This window comes from Bos javanicus, chromosome 17 (genome assembly GCF_032452875.1).
Source record: "Bos javanicus breed banteng chromosome 17, ARS-OSU_banteng_1.0, whole genome shotgun sequence".
Lineage (NCBI taxonomy): Eukaryota > Metazoa > Chordata > Mammalia > Artiodactyla > Bovidae > Bos > Bos javanicus.
Window position 1 is genome coordinate 7406194 of NC_083884.1, and position 27671 is coordinate 7433864.

General features: G+C 37.5%; 1 protein-coding gene across 7 annotated transcripts in view; it reads left to right on the forward strand.

Annotated features, from left to right (window-relative positions):
- Positions 1-27671, forward strand: part of LRBA (LPS responsive beige-like anchor protein) — a 753999-nt gene that overhangs the window by 61225 nt on the left and 665103 nt on the right. For all 7 annotated transcript variants that reach the window (XM_061384015.1, XM_061384012.1, XM_061384019.1 and 4 more), the window contains exons 3-4: positions 20759-20990; positions 21199-21299. In XM_061384015.1, the coding sequence (XP_061239999.1) occupies positions 20759-20990; positions 21199-21299 (333 nt within the window). The remainder of the gene's footprint in view (positions 1-20758; positions 20991-21198; positions 21300-27671) is intronic.

Consider the following 27671-nt stretch of genomic DNA (forward strand, 5'->3'; position numbering starts at 1 on the left):
TCTTTGACTGAAGTGAGGAAGTGGGGAGAGTTAAAGAAATTGGCACTGTGTATGTTTAGGTGACTTTGGAGTTTGTACTTACAGGACTTTCTTGAATGCCCTTTAATTTGGCTCTCATTTGTTTCAATGAGGGGTTCCTCTAAGTTAATACGTTTTTCTTTTCACTGGTAAATAATCAGACAGTTAATCTCTGACAAAGTGACACCTCACATTTGCCGTTGTTTATTGTTAAGTCACTAAGTCATGTCTGACTCTTTGCAACCCCATGGACTGCAGCACAGCAGACTCTTCTGTCCTCTACTGTCTCCAAAAACTTGCTCAGATTCATGTCCATTGAGTCAGTGATGCTATCTGTCTCATCCTCTGCCCCCCCCCCCCCCATTTTGTTCAGTCTTTCCCAGCATCAGGGTCTTTTCCAAAGAGTCAGCTCTCCACATCAGGTGGCCAAAGTATTGGAGCTTCAGCCTCAGCATCAGTCCTTGCAATGAATATTCAGGGTTGATTTCCTTTAGGATTGACTGGTTTGATCTCCTTGCAGTTCAAGGGACTCTCAAGAATCTTTTCCAGCATCACAATTCAAAAGCATCAATTCTTTATCCTTCAGCCTTCTTTATGGTCCAACTCTCACATCCATCCATGACTACTGGAAAAACCATAGCTTTGACTATACCAACCTTTGTCAGCAAATTGATGTCTCTGCTTTTTAATATACCTCACATATAGTTGCTTATTTTTTTACAATTAAACTTTATTTCAAGATAATTATAGATTGACATACAGAGAGATTCCTTATACCATTTATTCAGTTTTCCCTGATTGGAAAAACCCTGACATTGAAAAATGTCAAGTTTACCCTTGACGTTGATATAATCAAGATACAGAAAATTTCCATCACATAAGGCTCCCTGATGCTGCTCTTTTACATTTACATTGATCCTTGCTGCACCCCTCCTTAACCCCTACAAACAGCCAGTCTGTTCTCTAGTTCTCGCAGTTTATCAGTTTAAGAATTTTATATAAATGGACTCATATACTATGTAACCTTTTGTTCTGTTTTGGTCAGAAGGGTTCTCTGGAGATCCATCTGTAATAGACCGCTTTGTGTATTAGTATTTTTTAAGTGTTGAATAGTAGTCCATTATATGACTGTACTAGTTTGTTTAACCATTTGTCTGTTGGAGAACATCTAATTTGTTTCCTTGTTTTTTTGGCTCTGTTGAATAAGGCTATTATAAACATTTGTGTATAGATTTTTCTATGAACATAAGTTTTCATTTCTCTGGGAAATATGCCAGGAGTGCATTTGCTACATCATATGGTTGTTGCATATTTATTTTTTTCTCTTTAAGAAAGTGCCGGACTCTTTGACAGTGACTGAGTAATCTTACATGTGAGTAAGCAGAGTATGTATGAGTGAGCCAGTCTCTCCACATCCCTGTCAGCGTTTGATGATGTCACTATTTTTTATTTTAGCCATCATGATGTACATGTAATGATGTCTCATTGTGGTTTTAATTTGCATTGAAAAGCAGAGACATTACTTTGCCAACTAAGGTCCGTCTAGTCAAGGCTATGGTTTTTCCAGTGGTCATGTATGGATGTGACAGTTGGACTGTGAAGAAGGCTGAGCGCCGAAGAATTGATGCTTTTGAACTGTGGTGTTGGAGAAGACTCTTGAGACTCCCTTGGACTGCAAGGAGATCCAACCAGTCCATTCTGAAGGAGATCAGCCCTGGGATTTCTTTGGAAGGAATGATGCTGAAGCTGAAACTCCAGTACTTTGTCCACCTCATGTAAAGAGTTGACTCATTGGAAAAGACTCTGATGCTGGGAGGGATTGGGGGCAGGAGGAGAAGGGGACGACAGAGGATGAAATGGCTGGATGGCATCACTGACTCGATGGACGTGAGTCTGAGTGAACTCCGGGAGTTGGTGATGGACAGGGAGGCCTGGCGTGCTGTGATTCATGGGGTTGCAAAGAGTCGGACACGACTGAGCGACTGAACTCAACTGAATGGCTAATGATGAACGTCTTTTCGTGTTCATCTGTATATCCTCTTTAGTGAAATTTCTGTTTCTTGTCTTTTGACAATTGGATTTTTGGTTCTACTATTCTAATTAGATTGTTTGTTTTTTTGTTGTTGAGTCTTGAGTGGTTTTTAGATATTATTCCTTCATCAGATAAATGGTTTGTAAATATTTTCTTCTAGTCTGTAGATTATTTCATCCCCTTAAAAGGATCTTTTGGAGTGTAAAAGTTTTTAATTTTGATAAAGCTCAGTTTATCAGTTTTCCTTTTATGGGTCTTGCTTTTGATGTCAGATCTAAGAACTCTGCATAGTCCTGTATCCTGACAGTTTCTCCTATGTGTTTTCCTAAAAGGTTTATGTTTTATATTTAAATCTGTTATCTGTATTGTTAGCTTTTGTGTTAGGTATAATACTTAGGTAAAGGTTCATTTGTTTGTCTATGGATATCTAATTGCTTCAGCATTATTTGTTGAAATTCCGCCATTGAATTTCTTTTGCATCTTTGTTGAAACTCAGTTGGGATATTTTTGTGGATCTAATTCTGGATTCTCTTCCATTCTATTGATTTTTATGTCTGTCCTTTTGGTAGTACCTCGTCGTGCAGCAATGTAAATATTGAAATTGAGTGAACGAATTCCTCCCACGTTATCTTTGTTTTTCAAGATTTTTTTTTTTTTTTTGCTATTCTGGTTCCTTTCCTTTTCAATAATCCTGCTATATATGCAAAAAATCTTGCTGAGATTCTGGTAGGAATTGTGTTAAATCTGTGTATCAATGTGGGGAGAATTGACCTGTATACTGTGAACACAGTATGTTTCTAAATTTATTTAGGTCTTCTTTTTTTTCTCTCATTATCACTTCATTGTTGTCAGCATCCAAGTCTTGTTCATGTTTTGTTTGATTTCCATCTAAAAATATTTCAGTTTTTTGAATGATTGTAAATAGTATTACATTTTTAATTTCCGTGTCTACATGTTTATTCCTATGGTGGTGGTGTTTTAGTTGCTAAGTCGTGTCCAACTCTAGCAACTCCCTGTATGGTTACCTGCCAGGCGTCTCTACCATGGGATTTACCAGGCAAGAATACTGGAGTGGGTTGCTATTTCCTTCTCCAGGGGATCTTCCCTACCCAGGGATCAAATCCACATCAGTCAAACACATTTCATGTGGATTCTTTACTGCTGAGCCACTAGGGAAGCCCATGTTTATTGCTAGTATACAGAAATACAATTAAAATTAAAAATATTAAATTAAAAATTTAATATTAAAAATCAAAATATTAAATTTTAAAATTAAAAAATACATTGGCTTTTATATATTATTTCCTGTGATCTTGCAATAAGCAGCTCATGGTCTGAGCCACAGTCAGCTCCTGGTCTTGTTTTTACTGACAGTATAGTGCTTCTCCATCTGTAGCTGCAAAGAAAATAGTCTGATTTTGGTATTAACCATCTGGTGATGTCCATGTGTAGAGTCATCTCCTGTGTTGTTGGAAGAGGGTGTTTGCTGTGACCAGTGCATTCTCCTGGCAACACTCTGTTGGCCTTTGCCCTGCTTCATTCTGTACTCCAAGGCCAACTTGCCTGTTACTCCGGTATCCTTTGACTTCCTACTTCTGCATTCCAGTCCCCTATGACAAAAAGGACATCTTTTTTTGGCATTAGTTCTAGATCTTGCAGATCCTCATAGAACTGTTCAGCTTCCTCCTTCATTGTGGTGTGGAGACTCTTCTTGTGGTGCGCAGGCTTCTGTCTAACTGGTGGTGCTCGGCTCCAGAGTGTGTGAGTTGTAGCTGTGGCTCTCAGGCTTAGTTGTCTTGTGGCCTGTGGGATCTGGGTTCCCTGACCAGGCACTGCACCCGAGGCCGCTGTGTTGGAAGGCAGATTCTTAACTACTAGACTACCAGAGAAGTCTCAATCTTTTACTATTCTTTATTTGACTATTGTTTATACACAGTGAAACTCTACTATTAATAAAATATGTGGACTCTGAAAAATTCACTTATGTAAAATTTGAGAATTTGACCATTTAGTATGTTTAGTCTATTTTGTCTTACAAAGTACTAAAGTAAAACAAGAGTGATATTTAGTACTCTACACAGCTGAATTGAGAGGATTCTAAATGATTAGAAGGCACTTTCTCATAACCTTCTCCTTTGTTCATTGTAGTTTATCCTGTCCCTTGAGGTTTTTTGGTGGCAGAATATGGGGCAGAGGGCAATAACCAGTCATTTATTTGAATTCAGTTATCACAGTCCATCATCCTACTTGTAAACCTTTTTTTTTTTTAATAGAATGTAACATCCTTCCTACAGTAATGTATCTAGCTAATACTTAAAAAAATTCGTATTACTGACAGCCCATTTTCCTATTCCTTTAGCTATTTTACTTATCAATTATTTTTGTATATAAAAATAACAGCTTTCATAATAGCTAATTATTTTTGTATTTATTCATTCCTCAATTATCTGAAGACTTACAACATATAAAGCACATAAGGAGATTTTTACTCCAAAACTGTATTTGAGAGTACATATTTGTTGTTCAGTCGCTCAGTTGTGTCCGACTCTTTGCGAACCCATGGACTGCAGCACGCCAGGCTTCCCTGTCTTTCACTAGTTCCCAGAATTTGATCAGACTCATGTCCGTTGAATCTGTGATGCCATCGAAACATCTCCTTCTCTGTCTCTCCTCCTCCTCCTGCCCCTCAGTCTTCTCAGCATCAGAGTCTTTTCCAATGAGTTGGCTGTTTGCATCAGGTGGCCAGAGTATTGGAGCTTCAGCATCAGTCCTTCCAATGAATATTTAGGATTGATTTCCTGTAGGATTGACTGGTTTGATCTCTTTGCAGTTTAAGGGACTCTCAAGAATCTTCTCCAGCACCACAGTTTGAAAACATCATTTCTTTAGCGCTCAGCCTTCTTTATGGTCCAACTCTCACATCTGTACATGACTACTGGAATAAACCATAGCTTTGCGTAAATGACTTGCCTTATTCTTATTACTGATATTGTCATATTGATTGTGATGTTAATATATTTGATAGTGAAATCATTTGTCATCTACACTTTAGGTATGCCTGAAGTGATACACAGGTAGGCATCTAGCTGAAACCAAGCAACATAGGCCTAATATCTACACTGAGGCTGAATTTTCCCTTATGTTTAAATATATTAATAATTGCTTAAAGAAATACAATTATATTGTGCCTACTGTCCTGTGACTTTTATTTTGTAATTTTTCTTGTTTTTTGGCTTTTCTGGTGACTCCGTGGTAAAGAATCTGCCTGCCAACGCAGGAGACGTGAGTTGGATCCCTGAGTTGGGAAGATCCCCTGAGAAGGAAATGGCAACCCACTCTAGTATTCTTGCCTGGGAAATCCCATGGACAGAGAGCCTGGTGGGCTACAGTCCACGGGGTTGCAAAAGAGTCAGACACAACTGAGTGACTAACCAACAGCAACAACAAAATTGTCTTTCAGCTGTGTGGTACTGCATGTGGAATCTCAGTTCTCGGACCAGGAGCTCAACCTGCGTCCCCTGCATCGAATGCGTGAAGTCTTAACCATTGGGCTGCCAGGGAAGTCCCTCCTTAACTTGTAAAATAATTTAGTAATATGTCTTCAATGTCTTGACATTCCAACACATGTAGATTTATGTTCTTTTTAAAGACCACATAATATTCCATTATATGGATGTATCATAGTTTACGTATTTGTTTCTGTATTGGGGGTTATTTTGGCTATTTCCAGTGTTTCATTTTTACAATCAATGTCACAATAATTATTTTTATATCTTATTTTCTGAGTTTTTCTGTTCAATCTTTTTCATTTTTAAAGATGTTTTTGATGTGGCCTGCTTTTTCAAGTCTTTAATGAATTTGTGGCAGTATTGCTTCTGCTTTATGTTTTGGTTTTTTTTGGCCACAAGGCATGTGGAGTCTTACATCCCTGGTCAGGTGTCAAACTTGTACCCCCTACGTTGGAATATAGTCATAATTGCTGCAGTGCCAGGGAAGCCCCTGTGTGTAATCTTACAGATGATATTTTTATAAGTAGTTGAATCACTGGATCCTGACTTTTCTGAGTTCTGAATGCCTCCCACCTCTCAGAGTGATTGGCTATTTTAATGAAAAAAGAACTTTATAGTATCTAGAATTATAGAGTATAACTTCTTGGCAAACTGTTAGCCATTCTTACTTTGAATTTTTTTCTCTGCCTTCTTCTCAACCCAGAGATGCAGAGTAAGATTTAAAGCCTTGCTATCCTTTTCTCTCAGTTTCGTTTTTTTTCTTCTCATTGTCAATACTGTCCTCTCACCATTCCAGCTCGTTTTTAAACTAATACTTTCTTTTCAGTTTTTTCCCCTAGATATTCCCAATTTTAGTCAGTCTCATTTCTTAAATTTTGAAGCCAAGATTCACTCATCTAAATCATCTTAAATCTTACGTAAGGTATTTCCTAACTGCACGTCTGTTAATACATACGTAAACATTTTAGCCTAGAATATTTGAGATAGGAAGTATTTTCTGATTAACTCTCAAATAATCATAAAACTAGGGCTTCCCTGGTGGCTCAGACGGTAAAGCGTCTGCCTGCAGTGTGGGAGACCTGGGTTCAATCCCCGGGTTGGGAAGATCCCCTGGAGAAGGAAAATGGCAACCCACTCCAGTACTCTTGCCTAGAAAATTCCATGGATGGAGGAGCCTGGTGGGCTACAGTCCATGGGGTCACAAAGAGTCAGACACGACTGAGCGACTTCACTCACTCAATCATAAAACTAACAAAAGCTATTCTTCAAACATTTTGGCTAGTAGAGATTTAGTATACTGTGCTGAATATGTACTACTAAAATTTTTTGAGTGATTCTTTAAATTCTAGAGTGCTTTACAATTTTCAAAGGTTTCTCACACATGATTTCATATAATCCTATAATAATCCCTTCCTTCCACATCTATATCCTTTTACTTATAAGAGCTTGCAGTTTTGTTTAAATGCATTTAATACCTGAAGTTTTTACTCTTTTGATTCTAGAATATCCATTGACACCTTTGTATGTGAAAGTTTGATATTATATAATTTATCTCAGTAAAATTAACCTTGAAATATTTTATTATTTAGACAAATGCAGTAAAATGCTACTGCTGTTTATCTAGAGATTATATTTCATAAAACAGAAATTGCTGTTCATCTTTTTTACTTCTCTTATGTGTATTCAGTTTGTTTGGTTATCATTTTGTGATAAAAAGAATTTTTCAAAGATACAAAATGAATTTTAGTCCCTTAAGTTAAAATGCATGCATTTGAATCATATTAAAAACAAAGAGTGGTCCAAGGTAGCTTTTTCTGAAAACCCACTCATTCGTTTATGCACCATTTGTTGAACCTCTTTATATTAGTTAGGTTTGGGTTCTGCTTAAAGTAACAGAATCTGCATTCATTCATTTTCATGAAATACAGGTTTTCTTACATAACAGTGAGTTTGGTAGTAGGCAGTTGCTGGCACTGGTGGTTCTACTTAATGATGCTTCAAGAGTTACATACTTTCTGCCTTTCCTTTTACCATTCTTTTATTATTTTATTAAAATTTTTTAATTGGAGTATAATTGCCTTATAGTGTGTAAATTTCTTTTGGACAAAAATGTTAATCTTTTGGACAAAAATGTAAACAATGTTAATAGCTGTATGTATACATTAGTCTTGAGCCTCCCTGCACCCCGGCCGCCCGCCCTCTAGATCCTGGCAGGGCACTGGGCTGTGCTGCACAGCAGCCTCTGTGTCACATGGTCGTGTGTACACCTCGGTGCTGCGCTCTCAGCCCGCCCGCCCTCTCCTCCCCGCTCCCTCCCCCAGTCTCACACTTTGCCATTCTTAATGTATTGGGTTTTTGTCTTTTTGTGCTTGTAAGTCACCTGATCTTGAGAGAGTCAATTCTTAGGTAGGTTGATAAGAAGTCTGGGGTCCCCAGGGAGAAGAAAGGGGTCTAGAGTGCTCAAGGAGGAGAAAAGGACAACTGTTTTTTTTTTTTTTTTTTGTTGAAGCCCAGAGCTAATGATTACACAACAAAACAACTCATCTTGCTCAAGGATATGTTTTGCCTTAAACTCTGTACCAAGGATTATATAACAGCCATGTATCCTGCTTGAGGACATGTTTCTCCTTCTTGAGAACCTTCTGACTAATCCTGTCATCTTAAAGTGTCTATTATGGGAGTGGGTCTGGTAAGATCTTTACAACCTTCAGACATTGTTTTGATTTATTGTTAGTTCTAATCCTGTTATTTTAAAATGTATATCGTGGGAGTGAGTCTGGTAAGACCTTTACAACTTCGAGATATTCTTTTGATTTATTGTTAATAACCAATTAATAGTTCAGTTCAGTCACTCAGTTGTGTCCAACTCTTTGAAACCCCATGGACTGCAGCACGCCAGGCCTCCCTGTCCACCAACTCCCGGAGTTTACTCAAACTCATGTCCATTGAGTCCGTGATGCCATCCAACCATCTCATCCTCTGTTGTCCCCTTCTCCTCCTCCCCTCAATCTTCCCCAGCATCAGGGTCTTTTCTAATGAGTCAGTTCTTCGCATCAGGTGGCCAGAGTATTGGAGTTTCAGCTTCAACCATCAGTCCTTCCAATGAATATTGAGGACTGATCTCCTTTAGGATGGACTGGTTGGATCTCCTTGCAGTCCAAGGGACTCTCAAAGAGTCTTCTCTAACACCACAGTTCAAAAGCATCAATTCTTCTGCACTCAGCTTTCTTTACAGTCCAACTCTCACATCTATACATGACCACTGGAAAAACCATAGCTTTGACTAGATGGACCTTTGTTGGCAACGTAATGTCTCTGCTTTTTAATATGCTGTCTACGTTGGCCATAACTTTTCTTCCAAGGAGCAAGCGTCTTTTAATTTCATGGCTGCAGTCACATCTGCAGTGATTTTAGAGCACCCGCCCTCTAAAAAAGTCTGTCACTGTTTCCATTGTTTTCCCACCTATTTGCCATGAAGTGATGGGACCGGATACCATGATCTTAGGTTTCTGAATGTTGAGTTTTGAGCCAACTTTTTTACTCTCTCTTTCACTTTCATCAAGAGGCTCTTTAGTTCTTCTTCACTTTCTGGTGTCATCTGCATATCTGAGGTTATGATATTTCTCCCAGCCATCTTGATTCCAGCTTGTGCTTCATCCAGCCTGGCGTTTCTCATGATGTATTCTGCCTATAAGTTAAATAAGCAGGGTGACAACATACAGCCTTGATGTATTCCTTTCCTGATTTGGAACCAGTCTGTTGTTCTATGTCCAGTTCTAACTGTTGCTTCTTGATCCACATACAGATTTCTCAGGAGGCAGGTCATGTGGTCTGGTATTCCCATCTTTTAAGAATCTTCCACAGTTTGTTGTGATCCACACAGTCAAAGACTTTGGCATAGTCAATAAAGCAGAAATAGATGTTTTTCAGGAATTCTCTTGCTTTTTCGATGATGTAGCTGATGTTGGCAATTTGATCTCTGGTTCCTCTGCCTTTTCTAAATCCTGCTTGAACATGTGGAAGTTCACGCGTGTGAGATGAGTGCAGTTGTGCGGTGGCTCCCTTGCTAAGACTAGCAGGGGGCACTCTCCGCCCCCTTCTGATGTCTGTGTCAGAAGCTTCCTCTGTCGCTGTTTATACTTTAATAAAACTCTGCTACTCAAAAGCTCTTGAGTGATCAAGCCTGGTCCCTGGTCGTGAAGCTAAATCTTCTTCTTCAGAGATCATGAATCCGACATCATTCTCTGTAGGTTATCAGTGTCAGGGTGGCTGCTGTACCTCTGGGTGTCATGTCTGTGTTCTCAGAGGGAAGAAGGTAGACGTGAAAAGCCTGCTCCAGCTGTGTCTGTTTTCCTTTCATCAAGCGAAACCCTGGTTCCACCACCTCAGTGTCCTGTGACTTTGTGAGTGCCTAATCTATTAGGTGTTAACTCTGTGGTGGTATTGCTAGTTTTTTATTTTTTGAGAGGTAATTAAAAATGGTAATTAATGTAAAACGCTTGGCACAGTACATAACTCACAGTAATCACTCAGTGCCTGTCTGTTATTATTTTGAACTGTTATAGGGAACTTGGTACTTTTAATATTTGTGTTTTTATGTGATTAGCTCATAGTAGTCATTCAGTGCTTCCCTGGTGGCTCAGACGGTAAAGAATCCGCCTGCAAAGCGGGGCACCTGGGTTCGATCCCTGGGTTGGGAAGATCTCTGGGAGGAGGGGATGGCAACGCACTCCAGTATTCTTGCCTGGAAAATCCGCACGGACAGAGGAGCCTGGCGGGCTACGGTCCACGGGGTCGCAGAGAGTCGGACACGACTGAGCGACTTAGCATAGCACAACACAGTCACTCAGTACATGTACGTTATTATTGTTCTGTATTTTTATCATTATTGTTTATTTTGTATTGCATTAAAAAAATAGCACAGAAATATATAGAGTAAAAAGTCTCCCCCAACTACTATTAACTGATTGATTTGCAGTTATATTACTTACTGCTGTGTAACAAATGGTCCCCAAACCTTGCAGCTTAGAAGAGTCATAAAGTTCCTGTGGGTCAGGAATTTAGAAACAGATTGACTAGACAGTTCTGCGTCAGGGTCTCTCGTGAGGTTACATTTAAGATATAGGCTGGGGTTACAGTTGTCTGAAGGCTTAACTGGGGCTGGAGGCCCTGCTCCAGGGCTGCTTGGATGACTGACAAGCAGGTGCTGAGTATTGGTGGGAAGCCTCAGTTCCTCTCCAGGTGGGTCTGTCACAGAGCTGCTTAAGGATCCTCATGACATGGAGGCTGGTTTTCTTCAGATGAGTGATACAAGGGAAGCCATAAAGTGCTTACTGACCGAGGCTTGGAATTCATGTGGGTTATTTCTGCTCAACTCTGCGGGAACCCAGAGCAGCTTTAATTTAATGTGGGACATCATCTGTCTTGTTTGGCTTTTGGATTGATTTGTTCATGAAGGGATAGGGGTTCATTTTGATGGATGTTGGTAGCTTATATTTTCTTTTCACTTACATTAATCTTAAGATATCTCTTTGTCTAATTATTATATTCTATAAATCGTAAAAAGAAACCTATGAAAAATAGGTTGTTTAAACCATTTACCTGAAAATTTGAAAGGCCTTTTAAATGTATGCATAAACATAGTTAATTCTGTCATGTTATTCCTAGCAGTAAACTTCAAGAACACAAATAGATTATCCAGTGTTTCTCAAAGCTTTTGAATAATGCTATTAATGGAGAAAGCAAAAAGAAATTCGTTTCATTGTTTAATAAGTTTTGGGAAGTCCATACATTGGTTATATATCTTTTTGATATTTATAATGCACAGTGACATATTAAAGCTCTGGGAATTTTATCATGTAATTGTCTCTTGCCTTGTTTAATCTGGTGTTTCTCAGACTTCCTGAATCATAGAAGATTTTTGGTTAATACTGGTTTTGTAGACGTGCCATAGTTGAGTGAAAATTTCTAATTCTTAACGAAAGGTACAATGAACAGTGAGAGAGGAGAGATTATTTGCTACTTCCTAGTATATTTGGGAATTTAAAAAAACTGTAAAGATGGTAATTCATTACCAGAAAGACATGCATTTTGACTAATTTTTTGTGGTGAAATTCACAAATTTTTCAGATACTTTAGCTCACTATATAAAGAAACTTTAGAAAACCCAACTTAAATGTTAGATTATTAATGAAGATAGAAGGAAAGCATGAGGCTAGGAGTGAATTAGTCTGATTAGAGGTTTTGGCTGTGAATTAATTGTCTTTTGTTTCTCTATAAGTAGGTGTAAAATAATTGATACATGTGACATACCTGGTTCTTGTAAGGATTGCAGGCGAATTCTTTACCATCTCAGCCACCAGGGAAGTCCCAAGAATTAGTTATATAATGGAAATGGAAATATTATATCTCTGTAAGTGTATTCCTAATATTTATAGAAATTATTGATGCTTTTGGGCATTCCAACAAATCTGAAAGACAGTGAGTGGAAGGGGGAGGACAAAAACTTCAAAGGGAATAATTTTCAGTTCAGAGTATTAAATGGCTGCCTGGAAATTGTAGTTTTTCCTCATGGAGTTTACTTTAACTCTTTTAATTTGCATGTTTAGAATTTTAAGATTATGGAAAGTCTTTATAGTCTTTGTTAATATAGTAGTGTAAGATCTCTAAGCCCAGACCAGTCTCACTGTGAGATTATGGTATAATATTTTTAGTCTTCCCAGGGTATTTCTGATTGTAGTATACATTACAGAATGCTAAGGATTAAAAATTTCTGTTCACATCTTCTTATTTCCTTGTATCCCATGCCTTCTCCGTTTGATTCTACATTGTTGTCTCTAGTCCAGGGGTCCCTGACCTCTGGGATCTAATGCCTGATGGTCTGAGGTGGTACTGATGTAAATAATAGAAATAAAATGCACAATAAACGTGATGCTCTTGAATCATCCTGAGACTGTGTCGCCCCCCAGCCCCACCCCTAGTCTAGTGGAAAAATGGTCTTCCACGGAACCAGTCCCCGGTGACAGAAAAACTGAGGAGTGCTCTAGTCAGTGGGTTTTCCTTCTCTCTTGCCTTCGATATAAATGAGCTTCTTTTTTTTTTTAGATTTATTTTAAGCCTTAGGATTACTAAAGACATACAGTAAAATTCATCCTTTTAGATGTATTGTTTTATTTGATAGATGGATGTATTTTGGGTATCCAATACAATAATCAAGATATTGAAAATTTTATCACCCCCAAAACACCCCTTCGTGTTTGTGTGTGTGTGTGTGTGTGTGTGTGTGGTGAATTGTCCCTCTGTTCTCAGCCCCTGGCAACTACTGATCTAACGTCTTTCCCTATACTTCTTTCCTTTTTAGAGCGTCATATAAATGGAATTAAATGTAGTTTCTATATCCAGCTTCTTTGCCTTAATATAATGTTTTTGAGATTGATTCATATTGTTAATGGTATTGATTGTTGGTTCTTTATTATTGCTGATGAGTATTCTATTTTAGGGCTTCTCTATACAATATATATTCCATATATTCCCTATACAATATACTATTCTATTATATAGAATGTATATATATTGTATTATATAAATATATGCAGTATATATTCTATTGTATTGTTGTACAATGTCTTGTTGATCCATTTACTAGTTGATGGACATTTGAATCACCAGTTTTGGGTGATTATGAACAAAACTAAATTTTCGTGTATGGATCTTTTTTGGACAAATGCTTTCACGAAATGGATTGAGCTTTTGCTGGGGTCTTGACACTTCATTATTATATTGTTGAGTGCCTACCTTATCTTTTGGAGAGAGATTAAGATACTACAAGTGGGACTTCAGATTTCTTGCTTTTTCCACTTGGGATATAGTAAAAACTCAAGCTTATTTCCTTAATTTTTAAATTATGTAAATAATGAGTAATATTTAAACCTAATGGTATGTATCCTAAGGATCCATTCATTAAATGTCAAACATAGTATGAAGATTAAAAAAGATAAAAAATATTTTTTAAAATGGTTCCTATTTTCTGGGATCATTATCTATGCTATTTGAATAGAAAAGATTGATGGAAACTAGTTGAAGAAATGATTAAACCTTGTGATATGAAAAAATTATACACGATATGATTAAAATATTAGGTTAAATCATATGAAATTGTTGTCTTATAGTCAGAAACATTTGACTGGGCCACCCAGATTTATGGTAGGCTAGAAAACTCAGATGGAGAAAGCAATGGCACCCCACTCCAGTACTCTTGCCTGGAAAATCCCATGGATGGAGGAGCCTGGTGGGCTGCAGTCCATGGGGTTGCTGAGGGTCAGACACAACTGAGTGACTTCACTTTCACTTTTCACTTCCATGCATTGAAGAAGGAAATGGCAACCCACTCCAGTATTCTTGCCTGGAGAATCCCAGGGACGGGGGAGCCTGGTGGGCTGCTGTCTATGGGGTCGCACAGAGTCGAACATGACTGAAGCGAGTTAGCAGCAGCAGCAGCAGCAGAAAACTCAGAATGGTTCTTAGAAGAGATAGGGCTTAAATTGGGCCTTAAGAAAATGTTAAGTATGGTTCTTTAAATGATACAAGAAAGTAGGAAGCCAATTGCAGAGAATAGCAAAGTTAATCTAATTTTCTAAAATGAGAAATTTCTTTTGTATTAGACTAAATATTCTGTAATTCCTAGGACCTGAATATATATTTTTTTAAATTACAGTTTTAGAAGGGACAAGGGAAAATCAGTGAATTGCTGAAACGAAAAAATTCTTAACCCCCAACCCTTACTGTTGAGTGTTTTATAATTCATAATGAATCTTAAAATAGCAAATTTCATTGCCAGTACCTAATAGTGAGGATATGTTTTAGACTTTTATGTTGTGTGAAATTCTTTGGATGCTAAATGACATTTTAAGGGTTGTAATTACTGTAATTCATAATGAACTTACTCTTTTTTTTTTTTTTTTAACATTTATAGCATCTAGTTCACAATAGTCTCTACTTACATCAGTAATAGTGAGAGAAACACCTTGCTGTCTGTACTTAGAGAAATTAATATTCCAAGAGAGGGAAATATTACTATACAGGAAATTTTTTATCTGAAAGTAGACCTGACATTATTAAAATAAGTTTTATTATGTTACTATAGTATCTGTAGTGTTAAATTTTGTGTCAGGATTGGGACTTTGTGTGTTCTGCTCACATTACTGATGACTCTGAGAAAGGTCTCCGTTATTCTAGCTGCTTATGCCATCTTTCTTTCCCTTCAGTGTTTACTTTTGGACTTTCTGTTGAACATGTAATTGTCCTTCTCATACTGTCCTCAGTGTCTCAGCCTCTCTTTTTGTCTTCTATTTCCTTCTTTCTCACTCTCCTGCCTTCTGGGACTTTGCTCAGCTGTTTTAGTTCCTTGATAGTTTGCCTAACTCTTTCTATTTTTTAACCTGTTGAGTTTTTAATTTCAATGACTGCTTATTTTGTAGAAGTTCTGTTTATTGTTGTTATTTTTCAAATCTGCTGGGATATCTTCCCGCTTTTCCTTCCTAATCTTGTGCCTTTTTTTTCTTATTTTCTTTCTTGGAAAGTCTCAATTACATAATTTTGTAATTATTTATAATCACATACATTTGATAATTTTATAGTTTGAAGTTCTTGAGCACTTCGTATTATTAATAGCATGTCTACTGACTCATCTTTATGCTGTGTTGTTTTCTCTTGTGTGTTTTGATTTTGGTTTGTGAGTTTATTTTGGTTTGTGAGTTCATTGGAGAGAATGCAGCTTTTTCTAAGAGAATGTTGTGTAGCCTGTGCCCTTCTAGGTTAAATTTGTGTGTCTTTATGCTAGCTGCTCTAGGAGAACCTTCATCACGGAACCACATAAAAAATTTTTTTTATTGTGAAGTGTATCAAACATACCAAAGATACATGTGTAAAATATATAAGTGTACATAAAATATAAATACATATACCTAACAGCAGATTAGTGATAGAACAGTATTAACATCTTGGAATCTTTTTATCTAAATCAGAAAAATTATCTATATCCTAATTTTGGTGTGAGCCATTCCTTCCTCCGCCCTTTTTAAAAAAATAGTTATCATCTGTGTTTTTATCTTTCAACAGTTTTTTTTGAGAGAGGGGCATGCTGTGTGGCATGTGGGATCTTAGTTCCCTGACTAGGGATTGAACCTGTACCTCCTGAAGTGGAAGCACTGAGTCTTAATCACTGGACCTCCAAGAAAGGCCCTTAACAATACATGTTTTATTTTGACAGATTGAGTACCAATCACAGAACTATCTCTGTAAGGAAAAGTGCAGTCTGTCTCTATTAAATGAAAGTGCTGAGAGGAGATAAGCTGAAGAGTTTCTAGGTCATGGTCTGGCTTTTTAAAGAGTTTCTATCTGCCTTTACTGAAATATTTAGTAGGAAGCATCACAAATAACCCTAGGGAGTACAGAGGTGTGAGAGTTCACCAGGGCTGCGGTAGCATAGTACCAGAGATTGAATGGCTTAGACAGGAGATAGGAAGTACCTGGTTAGGGCCATAAACTGTGCATGTGCTCTGTCCAGTTTCTGCTATACCTGCTGCATCTTTGAAAATTTAGCAAGGTTCCTGGGAAAACATGTCTTTACTTTTAAGTATTAGAATTTTCTTGTATGATAGACTTGCCAGTTTTGAAGAGAAAAATAATTAGTTTTGGTCTATATTTGTTTCTTGGCTGTTTGAAAATACAAGTGACTTAGCTTTAATCACTAAAAAGCGTAAAACCTTTTGTTAATAAAATCATTGTGAAGAAAATAATCTTTGTGCCCAAATAAAGTTTTAATACAAAACTTGTGAAGGTTTATTTAGATTCTTTGACTAATATACTTTATAATTTCTATAATCTTGTACTTTAAACCATAACCTATACAAAGAATGTTATACCACCCTGAAGGTGGCTATAAAAATTGTTTATGAAGTTCAGGCAAAGACTAAAATATGTTGAAATGGAGAGTTTTGAAAAATGTTCTATAACGCAATGGAGACCAAATCATGCTAAAATGCAGAAAAAGACTATACATCAGTTTCCAGGCTACATTATTCAAAAAAATACAACCATAAAAAAGGTAATAAGATTACATTTTCACATTTCATGGCTAGTAAAGTGCATTAGGCTGCTCAGATATTCATAACTTACTGTGACATTTGGGAAGATTACATTTTGTAGTGCACAGCCATTACTACAGCTCAGATAATAACTAGCCAGTGCCTGGACTTGGATTATGATCCCTGCCTTTGGAAACAAATTTGTGTTTTGAAGGTTGATCAGCTTCAGATAACTATTAAAAGGGTTAACATGACATACTGTAGACCCTGTGCGTGCTTTTTAGGTATAATAGACATGCATACATATAGTATATCAAATATGCCACATGTGTATGTGCCAATTTCTGCCATCAATTTTCTCCTTGAAAGGCATATTTTACAATATTTAAAGCAATGGAGAAATACTTAACACACCTGTCTGGATACTGCTCTTACAGGATAAACTCAATTTAAAAGCTGGTGAAATATTTGGATTTTTTTTGGAAATTACTTTTCAAAAATTAATTCTGAGCTTCTTGGAAGGGTGCATGTTGCTGGTGATAAACACAGGTCAAAATGAAAGGTTGATGTAAGTAACACCAAGGTGAAGTGGGTGCAGCTGGGCCTGTGGCCTGTGAGAGCCGTGTGGGGGACGTCCTTAGGTCAGTGTGGGGACGTCCTCGGGTGTCCGTTGGCCCGTTTCTGCCCTTGCCCTCGCCCTCGCCCTCACCCTCCGGGCGCTCAGCTGCCTTTGCAGAGGCAATCACCACTTCGTTTCTCGTGTATCATTCTCAGGTATGTGTTTATATGTATATGTTTTATTCTCAAACTGTAGCCCACTATTCGCACTTTTCTCCACTTTGATTATCTCAGCTACACAGTGTATTTTAGAGATGTTTTTTTCTGTCAGAGCTGCCTCGTTATTTCCAATGACTGAATCATATTCCATTATATAAACACAACTTTACTAACTCTATCTTGTCTTTTTGAGGGGTATCGTTTCTTCTGTTTTCTGTTGCATGCTAAATGAAGTTCTTATGTCTAACATCACTACTTAAATGTACCTGTGGAATAAATTTCTAGTTGTTCAGGTAACCATTGGTGTCTGGCTTCTCTGTAGCATAATTCTTTCTGAGATGGATTCATTTTGTTAACTTTAATCAGTAGTTCCATTGCCAGACACTTATCTCAGTTATAGCCATTTTTAGTTTTCCTCATTATCATCTGAAAATGATTGGAATTTAACCCCCCTGTTCTGATATTTATACACGTTGCTGCCTTCGCACTAAATGTGACTTTTGTATCTCCAGAAATATGTCAACTGGTAGTGCTGATAGTACCGCTTAGTCTTATTTGTGACTTTCATGAAAGTCATTCCAATTTCCTTTTGGGGCATAATGCTGACATTTTAGGTGTATTTTATTATTAAAGAAAGTCTTTAAAATTAATGAACATAGAAATTTTGATGGAAATAGAAGATGACAATTTATCTATGCCTCAGTATTTACAATTCCCGGTAAGATCCATTAATGGATGCTTAAAAGTATGATGAGAAACAATATGTTTGTGTAGTCTCAAAGTATTCTTTGAGAATATTCTTATAAGAAAGCTTAATACTATGAAAATGAAAGATAATAACTTTAAAACAGAAAAAATCTGACAGATACCTCCTTGAGCATGAGATCAATCTAACTTCACCAATAGTGGGACATACTGACATCAGATACCATCTGAATAATATACCAATCAGGTATCATTTGAAATAATAATACACTGAGAAGGACACATGTCATCTCTATAGAGTATTTTTTACCAAAAATACACAACTTGAATTTAAACATGAAAAATCATTCACATTATAAGACAGTCATGAAAATAGCTGGCAAATCCACTTCAAAAGTGTCAACATCCTGGAAGTCAAAGAATGCCTGTGTAACTTGTCATAGTTTGGAGAAGACTAAGGAGATGCTGATGCTGGATCAGAAAAAGGATATTAGTGTGACAAATCTTGCTATTTGAGTAAGATCTGTAGTATTGTGCCTGGTTTTAATGACTGTACTATGATGATACAATATATTCACATTAGGGTATACAGGAACTGTATACTGTTCTGCAATTTTTTGAAAGTCTGAAATTATTTCAGAATAAAATTAAGGATACATCAAGTGAAAAAAAATGACGATTAATCATAAAACCAAAAAAATCCCTATTAGGAGTTCTCATGCAGCTTACAGAATTTTTGGATCACCTTGGGGAACCAAGCATGTTTATAGCTAGGACCATGTTGCTAGGAGGATTGGCCCAGGGACACCGAGGGACTCTTAGCACACAGTTGTCATCTCCTGTGTCACCTGTTGCTCCTGATGACGCAAAGAATTGTACACTAAAATCTCTGCCATAGCTTTCCTAGAAGGACCAAAAGCCTTTAACACTGTGCTTGCCAAGAATTCTTATCTGCTTGCATGCAGATACTGCCTCTTGATTTTCATTTTTCCATTCTTTCTTTTTCATGCTAGTGTGTATCTTTGACAGAACATGGGATGTGTATTCATTCCTGGCTGTATGGAGTTTTAATTGATTCCCTAATTCTGAATCTTTTTGCTTTTCCAAAGTAAACTTTATTTGGTCACGTCTGTTATTCTTCGTATGAGATTTTGTTTTGTACAGTTCACTTTCTTGTAATTCTTTCCTACTTTTTGAGTTTAGTAAAACATAATGAAAACTGCATAATAAAGAAGTGTTCAGAAGGACTGGAGTGTAGGTGAATCATATATGTAACTATTCTTTAAAATATAGAGATCTTTAAAAAATCTAGTAAAAAAAGATAGGCCTGGGAATTCCCTGTCAGTCTAAGGACTGTGTTTTCACTGCTGAGGGCGTGGGTTTAATCTCTGGTTGAGGAACTAAGATCCCGTGAGCTGCATGGCATGGCCAAAAAAAAAAAAAGTCTGCAAAGGTAATTCTAAAAGTATTTTATTTCGTTTAAACAGTTGGGGTTTGTTAAAATTAAAAAAAAAACAAAAAACTTTGCCTCTGTAGGAGAATGCTGTGGGTGACATAGCAAGGTAGGAATAGGTCTCAGTACAGTTCTCTCTGGATGGATTTTCTGATAGCAATCTTAATGAAATAACATTTTTTTACTTACTGGCTTTGAGTGTGTGTGAAGTTTATGTTTAAGTTATCCTCATTATTGATAGGAGGGATCAAAATGGATAGGTATGTATAATAAACCAGGAATTTGACAAGTAAAACTACAAGTTTTGTGTCCGCTTTGAGCCTTTTTCAGCTTTTCATTTTTGCTGTGAGCTCATACCTTGTACGGGTAGCAAAGGATCTTTGGGTTGCTATGAGTAGCTTACAATGTTAATTGCTCAGTCGTGTCCAACTCTTTGAGACCCATGGACTGTAGCTGGCCAAGCTCCACTCCGTGGAATCCTCTAGGCAAGAATAGTGTGTAGCTTACAGATTACCTAATTCATAGAGGAAACATTGAATTAGAAGCAGTTATAGAGCTAAGTTAGATCTTCATTGAGGCTTTGCTGGTGGCTCAGATGGTAAAGAATCTGCCTGCAGTGAAGAAGACCCAGGTTCAATCTATGGGTCGGGAAGATCCCCTGGAGGAGGAAAGGACAACCCACTCTAGTAATCTTGTCTGGAGAATTGCATGGACAGAGGAGACTGGCGGGTTACATCCATGGGGTCTCAAAGAGTGGGATACAACTGAGATCTTCATCAGTGTCAGTAGGTAGTGATTTACCTAAGACATCCTATATTTGTTTTTGTTGAAAATATTTTTATTTTTATATTCTAAGTCTTGATTGACTGTGCTATCTTAAAATGAAGATTTCTTCTGAAGCTTTATTTTTTAGAGCTGTGTGTGTATGTGTTTTAAAGATCTTTTTAAAGATTCATGTCAATGTATGGCAAAAACCACTACAATATTGTAAAGTAATTAGCCTCCAATTAAAATAAATAAATTAAAAAAAAGATCTTTTTATTGTTGTAAGGGGTAGAGAAGAATATATATGGGTAGTTACTGGCAAACTAAAGCTTTGTAATGTACTCTAGTTACATTGAAGAAATGCTAATGCTTTTAATGTATTTTTTCTTTCCACCCTCCCTGTCGCCCCCTGAAGTTGGTAGGAGGGCAGTTTGATTTAGAAATGAATTTCATTATTCAAGAAGGTGAGAGTATCATCTGCATGGTGGACTTACTGGAAAAATGTGATGTTACTTGCCAAGCAGAAGTCTGGAGCATGTTTACAGCCATTCTGAAGAAAAGTATACGAAATCTTCAAATCTGCACTGAAGTAGGCCTTGTTGAAAAAGTGCTTGGGAAAATTGAAAAAGTTGACAGTATGATTGCAGGTATGACTTTCTATAATACAGTGGTTGTGAGGAAGTAAAGTGTGATTATTAAGTAGTTTTCTTCTTTAGTAATATTTAAGAGACACTGAGCATGTGACATGGATCTGGAACTGTATTGTCTAAACTCTTAAGCAAGCACTGTATATTTTAATTCTTCAAGAGATAGAAGTAGCTTAATTATCTTATTTGTTGCTTTCTTTGTTTCCAGATCTTTTAGTTGACATGTTGGGAGTGCTGGCTAGCTACAACTTGACAGTTCGAGAACTAAAGCTGTTCTTCAGTAAACTTCAAGGAGATAAAGGGCAATGGGTAAGCTTAAATTTTCTTTGATATTTGAGAATGTTCCCCTCTCCAAACATTTTATTGGCTTTTAAGCAATTGATATTGCTGCACAGGGGTTGAATGTCAAATTGAGTAGACGAGATCATTAGAATAGCATTTAGACTTACAGGGCTGATTTTGCTATCACGTGACACAGTTGTGGAGTAAGAAAACTGAGTGTTCCAAGAAGGTTGGTAATTCGGTCCTTCTTTGAATGATTAATATTTCAAATATACATTCAGCATTTACTAGCGGAAAAGGCAAAGGACAGAGAAAATAAAAATGTTGGGTAGCAGCATCTAGCTTCTTTATCAATCTGAGTAGTTTTAAGTGTGGCCCTTAAACTTGAACAACCCACTCAGTGGGCAAAAGCCATGTGGTTTATTGGATCTACTCTCCTTAGGTGCATTTTCATGGTCCTTTGCATGGGATGGTATCGGTCAGTTCAGTTCAGTCGCTCAGTTGTGTCCGACTCTGCAACCCCATGGACTGCAGCACGCCAGGCTTCCCTGTCCATCACCAACTTCCTGAGCTTGCTCAAACTCATGTCCATTGAGTTGGTGATGTCATCCAACCATCTCATCCTCTGTTGTCTCCTTCTCCCACCTTCAGTCTTTCCCAGCATCAGGGTCTTTTCCAATGAGTCAGTTCTTCGCATCAGGTGGCCAAAGTATTGGAGTTTCAGCATCAGAATCCGTCCTTCCAATGAATATTGAGGACTGATCTCCTTCAGGATGGACTGGTTGGATCTCCTTGCAGTCCAAGGGACTCTCAAGAGTCTTCTCCAACACCACAGTTCAAAAGCATCAATTTTTCAGCGCTCAGCTTTCTTTATATTCCAACTCTCACATCCATACATGACCACTGGAAAAACCAAAGCTTTGACTAGACGGACCTCTGTTGGCAAAGTAATGTCTCAACTTTTTAATATACTGTCTATGTTGGTCATAACTTTTCTTCCAAGGAGCAAGCGTCTTTTAATTTCATGGCTGCAGTCACCATTTGCAGTGATTTTGGAGCCAAAAAAATAAAGCCTGTCACTGTTTCAACTGTTTCCCCATCTATTTGTCATGAAGTGGTGGGACTGGATGCCATGATCTTAGTTTTCTGAATGTTGAATTTTAAGCCAACTTTTTCACTCTCCTCTTTCACTTTCATCCAGAGGCTCTTTATCTTCTTCGCTTTCTGCCATAAGGGTTGTGTCATCTGCATATCTGAGGTTATTGATATTTCTCCCGGCAATCTTGATTCCAGCTTGTGCTTCATCCAGCCCAGCGTTTCTCATGATGTACTCTGCGTATAAGTTAAATAAACAGGGTGACAATATACAGCCTAGACGTACTCCTTTTCCTATTTGGAACCAGTCTGTTGTTCCATATCCAGTTCTAACTCTTGCTTCCTGACCTGCATACAGATTTCTCAGGAGGCAGGTCAGGTGGTCTGGTATTCCCATCTCTTTCAGATTTTTCCAGTTTATTGTGATCCACACAGTCAAAGGCTTTGGCATAGTCAATAAAACAGAAGTAGATGTTTTTCTGGAACTCGCTTGCTCTTTTGATGATCGAATGGATGTTGGCAATTTGATCTCTGGTTCCTCTGCCTTTTCTAAATCCAGTTTGAACATCTGGAAGATCTCGGTTCACGTATTGTTGAAGCCTGGCTTGGAGAATTTTGGTATTGGTCAACTGATTTTGAACTCCAGGTGCCTCATCAACCTGTTTATTTACCCTTTAGTTACTTACCCCTAGGGAAATACTAGTAAATATTTTCTCCTTTTTTGTTGCATTTCTAGGCTTATTTTAGAGCTCTTTAGAAATCGTTGCCTACAGCAGTTTACTCAGCCTGTTGATCCTTAATCCAGTTCTGTTTGAGTATATCTAAGTTTGTGCTCTACCATTATACTGTATTATATTAAAATGATTAGACTCTCTAGCTTCTTTGAATCAAACTTCAGTTCTCTGCTCTTTTTAAGATTTTTTTTTTTTTTAGATTTTTTTTTTTAATCACTAATTTGAAGTGATTTTATTATGTTTCTTGGTAAAGTTTACCTTGTATTTATTCTTACTAGGTGTTCTCCAACTCCTTCTGGGACTCTAATTACACGTTGGTTAATCTTCTCTGCATTGTACCTTAGGTCACTGAGATCTATTCACTTTTTTTTTTAAAGTCTTTTCTCTTTGTGTTTCATTTTATATTGCTTTTATTGCTGTGTTTTTAAGATCTTTTCTTCTGTAGTTTTGTTACTATCCATTAAACTTTTCAGATTTCAGATACTTTTAATGTCTCTAAATTCTATTTGTTTCTTCATTTTTTCCCCTCATTCATGTTTTTTTCTTTCAATCTTTGGAAATATATAACATATTAATAGCTGCTTAATGTTCTGATTCACTAATTCTGTCATCTTTGTATTTTCTAGGTCCGCTTTTTACTTGCTCACTGTGTTTTTACTTATAGGTCCTGTTTTCTAGTTTCCTTATGTTAGTGAGTTTAGACATAGTGATGTTAGTCATAGCACGTGGTGACCAAGTGCCTGTTGCTGGATTTTGTTATGGTTCTTTTAAGATGGTTACACTGTTGTTTGCAGGCAGATCAATTACTTGTGGTCCTTGCCGTCAGTCAGTCAGTCTAGGGGCTCAGTCGTGTCTGACTCTTTGTGGCCCAATGAACTATAGCACGCCAGGCCCCCCGTCCATCACCAACTCCCGGAGTTCACTCAGACTCAACGTCCATTGAGTCGGTGATGCCATCCAGCCATCTCATCCTCTGTCGTCCCCTTCTCCTCCTGCCCCCAATCCCTCCCAGTATCAGGGTCTTTTCCGAGTCAGCTCTTCACATAAGGTGGCCAAAGTACTGGAGTTTCAGCTTTAGCATCAGTCCTTCCAAAGGACTACTTTAAAATTGTTTTGGGTCACGTCTAGATTGGCTGTTGCTCTCAGGCAAAGTCAGCTTATTATTCTGGCCTCGCTTCTGTAGAGTTTCTGTGCATGACCCTGAGTCTCACACACGAGACAAGAGGTGTAGTATAAGCCTGAGGTCTCTCCGCAGTGCTGGGAGAGTCCCAGTGATTCCTGGCTCTATCAGCTCTGGGAGTTCTTTGACTTACGGCTGTTAAAATCTCACCTTGTTGAGTTTTAAGATAGAAATGCACAGTTTGGTATTATGTCAAAGGGTCAGTGAAGATTTCTAGAGTCTCTTCTTTGCCTTGGTCCTTCCTCTGTAGTATTCTGCCCTGATGGTTCTGTCCTCCTCAGACTACCCATTCTCCAGTTTCTGCCTCATTGACTCAGTGAGATTTTTAAGTTCTGTTTGATTTCCCTCCCCTGTGCAATGATCTGTGATACGAAAATTGACTCCAGCTAAAAAGTCTGGGAATATCATGGCTCGTTTTGTTTCCCTTTCTCAAGGATCACAGTCTTGAGCTACCTCTTTTCCGTGTCTCAAAACAGTTTTAGTTTCATACATTTTGTCCAGTTTTCTAGTTGTTTATGGTGACTTGGTAATTGTAGGTCCTGTTGTTCTGTCATGTCCAGAAGAATACTGGTTTGATTTATGTTCAAATAATTTATTTGGAATATATAATTAAAACTGGTGTACAGAGAAAACTATAAGAAAACAGCAAATAATACCAACAGATATTTATTTACAGAGATAGAAACCCCATTATCAAATATATGCTAAATCACTACTAATTAGAGATGTTCAGATTAAAACAATATTGATATGTGATATCAGTAGTATCAAGAATTATAAATTGGATAATAGCAAGTATAAGTGGGGGACAGAGTTATTTTTAACCTGTGAAGATGTTCAGAAGCATTATTTTTGATGGCAGTGAATTGTCAACATGTATGTTTATCTTAGAGTAGCTAGGTGAATGTATTGGATGCATAGAATAGATTATTATATAGCAGGTAGAATTAATGCATACAGTAAAATAAACTTCCCAGGTGGCTCTAGTGATAAATAATTATTTGTCACTCAGCTTTCTTTATGGGCCAACTCTGACATCTATACATGATTACTGGAAAAACCATAGCTTTGACTAGATGGACCTTTGTTGGCAAAGTAATGTCTCTGTTGTTTAATATGCTGTCTAGGTTGGTCATAACTTTTCTTCCAAGGAGCAAGTAATTTCATGGCTGCAGTCACCACCTGCAGTGATTTTGGTGCCCAGGAAAATAAAGTCTGTCAATGTTTCCCCATCTATCTGCCATGAAGTGATGGGACTGGATGCCGTGATCTTCATTTTTTGAATGTTGAGTTTTAAGCCAGCTTTTACACTCTCCTCTTTCACTTTCATCAAGAAGCTCTTTAGTTCCTCTTGGCTTTCTGCCATAATGATGTTGTCATCTGCGTATCCGAGGTTATTAATATTTCTCCCTGCAATCTTGATTCCAGCTTATACTTCATCCAGTCTGGCATTTCTCATGATGTAATCTGTATAGAAGTTAAATAAGTAAGGTGACAATATACAGTCTTGACTATATATTGATTATATTTAAAATTAAAGTATAATTTCAGTTCAGTTTATTTCAGATGCTCAGTCTTCTCCGACTCTTTGTAACCCCATGAACCGCAGCACTCCAGGGCTCCCTGTCCATTACCAACTCCCGGAGTTTACCCAAACTCATGTCTATTGAGTCGATGATGCCATCCAACCATCTCATCCTCTATCGTCCCCTTCTCCTCCTGCCTTCAATCTTTCCCATCATCAGGGTCTTTTCCAATGAGTCAACTGTTTGCTTCAGGTGGTCAGAGTATTGGCGTTTCAACTTCAACATCAGTCCTTCCAGTAAACACTCAGGACTGATCTCCTTTAGGATGGACTGGTTGGATCTCCTTGCTGTCCAATGGACTCTCAAGAGTCTTCTCCAGCACCACAGTCCAAAAGCATCATTTTTTTGGCACTCAGCTTTCTTTATGGGCCAACTCTAACATTCATACATGACTATTGGCAAAACCATAGCTTTGACTAGATGGACCTTTGTTGGCAAAGTAATGTCTGTGCTTTTTAATGTGCTGTCTTGGTTGGTCATAACTTTCCTTCCAAGGAGTCAGCGTCTTTTAACATTATGGCTGCAGTCACCATCTGCAGTGATTTTGGAGCCAAAAAAATAAAATCAGCCACTGTTTCCACTGTTTCCCCATCTATTTGCCATGAAGTGATGGGACTGGATGCCATGATCTTAGTTTTATGAACGTTGAGCTTTAAGCCAACTTTTTCACTCTCCTCTTTCACTTTCATCAAGAGGCTCTTTAGATCTTCTTTACTTTCTGCTGTAAGGGTGGTGTCATCTGCATATCTGAGGTTATTGACATTTCTCCCAGCCATCTTGATTCCAGCTTATGCTTCATCCTGCCCAGAGTTTCTCATGATGTACTCTGAATATAAGTTAAATAAGCAGAGTGACAATATACAACCTTGACGTACTCCTTTTCTTATTTGGAACAAGTCTGTTGTTCCATGTCCAGTTCTAACTGTTGCTTCCTAACCTGCATATAGATTTCTCAAAAGGCAGGTCAGGTGGTCTGGTATTCCCATCTGTTTCAGAATTATACTTAAAATTTAAGTACAGATTATACTCAAAATTTAAAAGATGTTGGGTTAGACATATATTATCTAATATATATAACCCAACATCTTTTAAATTTTAAGTATAATCGCACAGATACACATTTTTGAAGGTTGACATAAAAAGATTAAGCAGGATTTCCCTGGCGATCCAGTGGTTTAGAATCTACTTGCAATGTTGGGATCCCACATTCTGAAGAGCAACTAGTCCTGTGCATTGCAGCTGTTACAGAAAATCTGTGTCACATTGAAAGATCCTGCAGGATGCCTGATGCAGCCTAATAAATAAATATTAAAAAAACAGATTAAGTGCGTTGAGTTTAAGGGTATAGTTATAGGGGATAGAGGGAAAAAAATAATGAACTATTAACAAAACAAGAGCAGGGCTTTGCTCAGTTATTATGTAGTTTTGGTATCACATTAATGGAGTGAAAAATCCCTGTATTTAAGTGTGTGTCTGCCTTTTTGATTATTACTTTAGCATAGATTTTTACATATGGAACTAGTGTATCAGTTTTTAAAGATTCTTGAAATATGAATACTAAATTATTTTCTGAGAGGCTTTCCTAGTATACAGTCTCCTAGCAGCATCTGTGGAGTAAAGTGCTACTCTTGGGTTCTTTTTAATTGGTTGATAGAAAAGGAAAATGAGGAATGATTTCTGTAGATGAAACTTTTACAATATTATATTTTTATTTTTGACTGTAGATTATTTTTGGTAATTTCACTTTAGAATTTACTTAAAACAATGTGATTATAGTAACTTATTACACTTTTATAGTTGAACA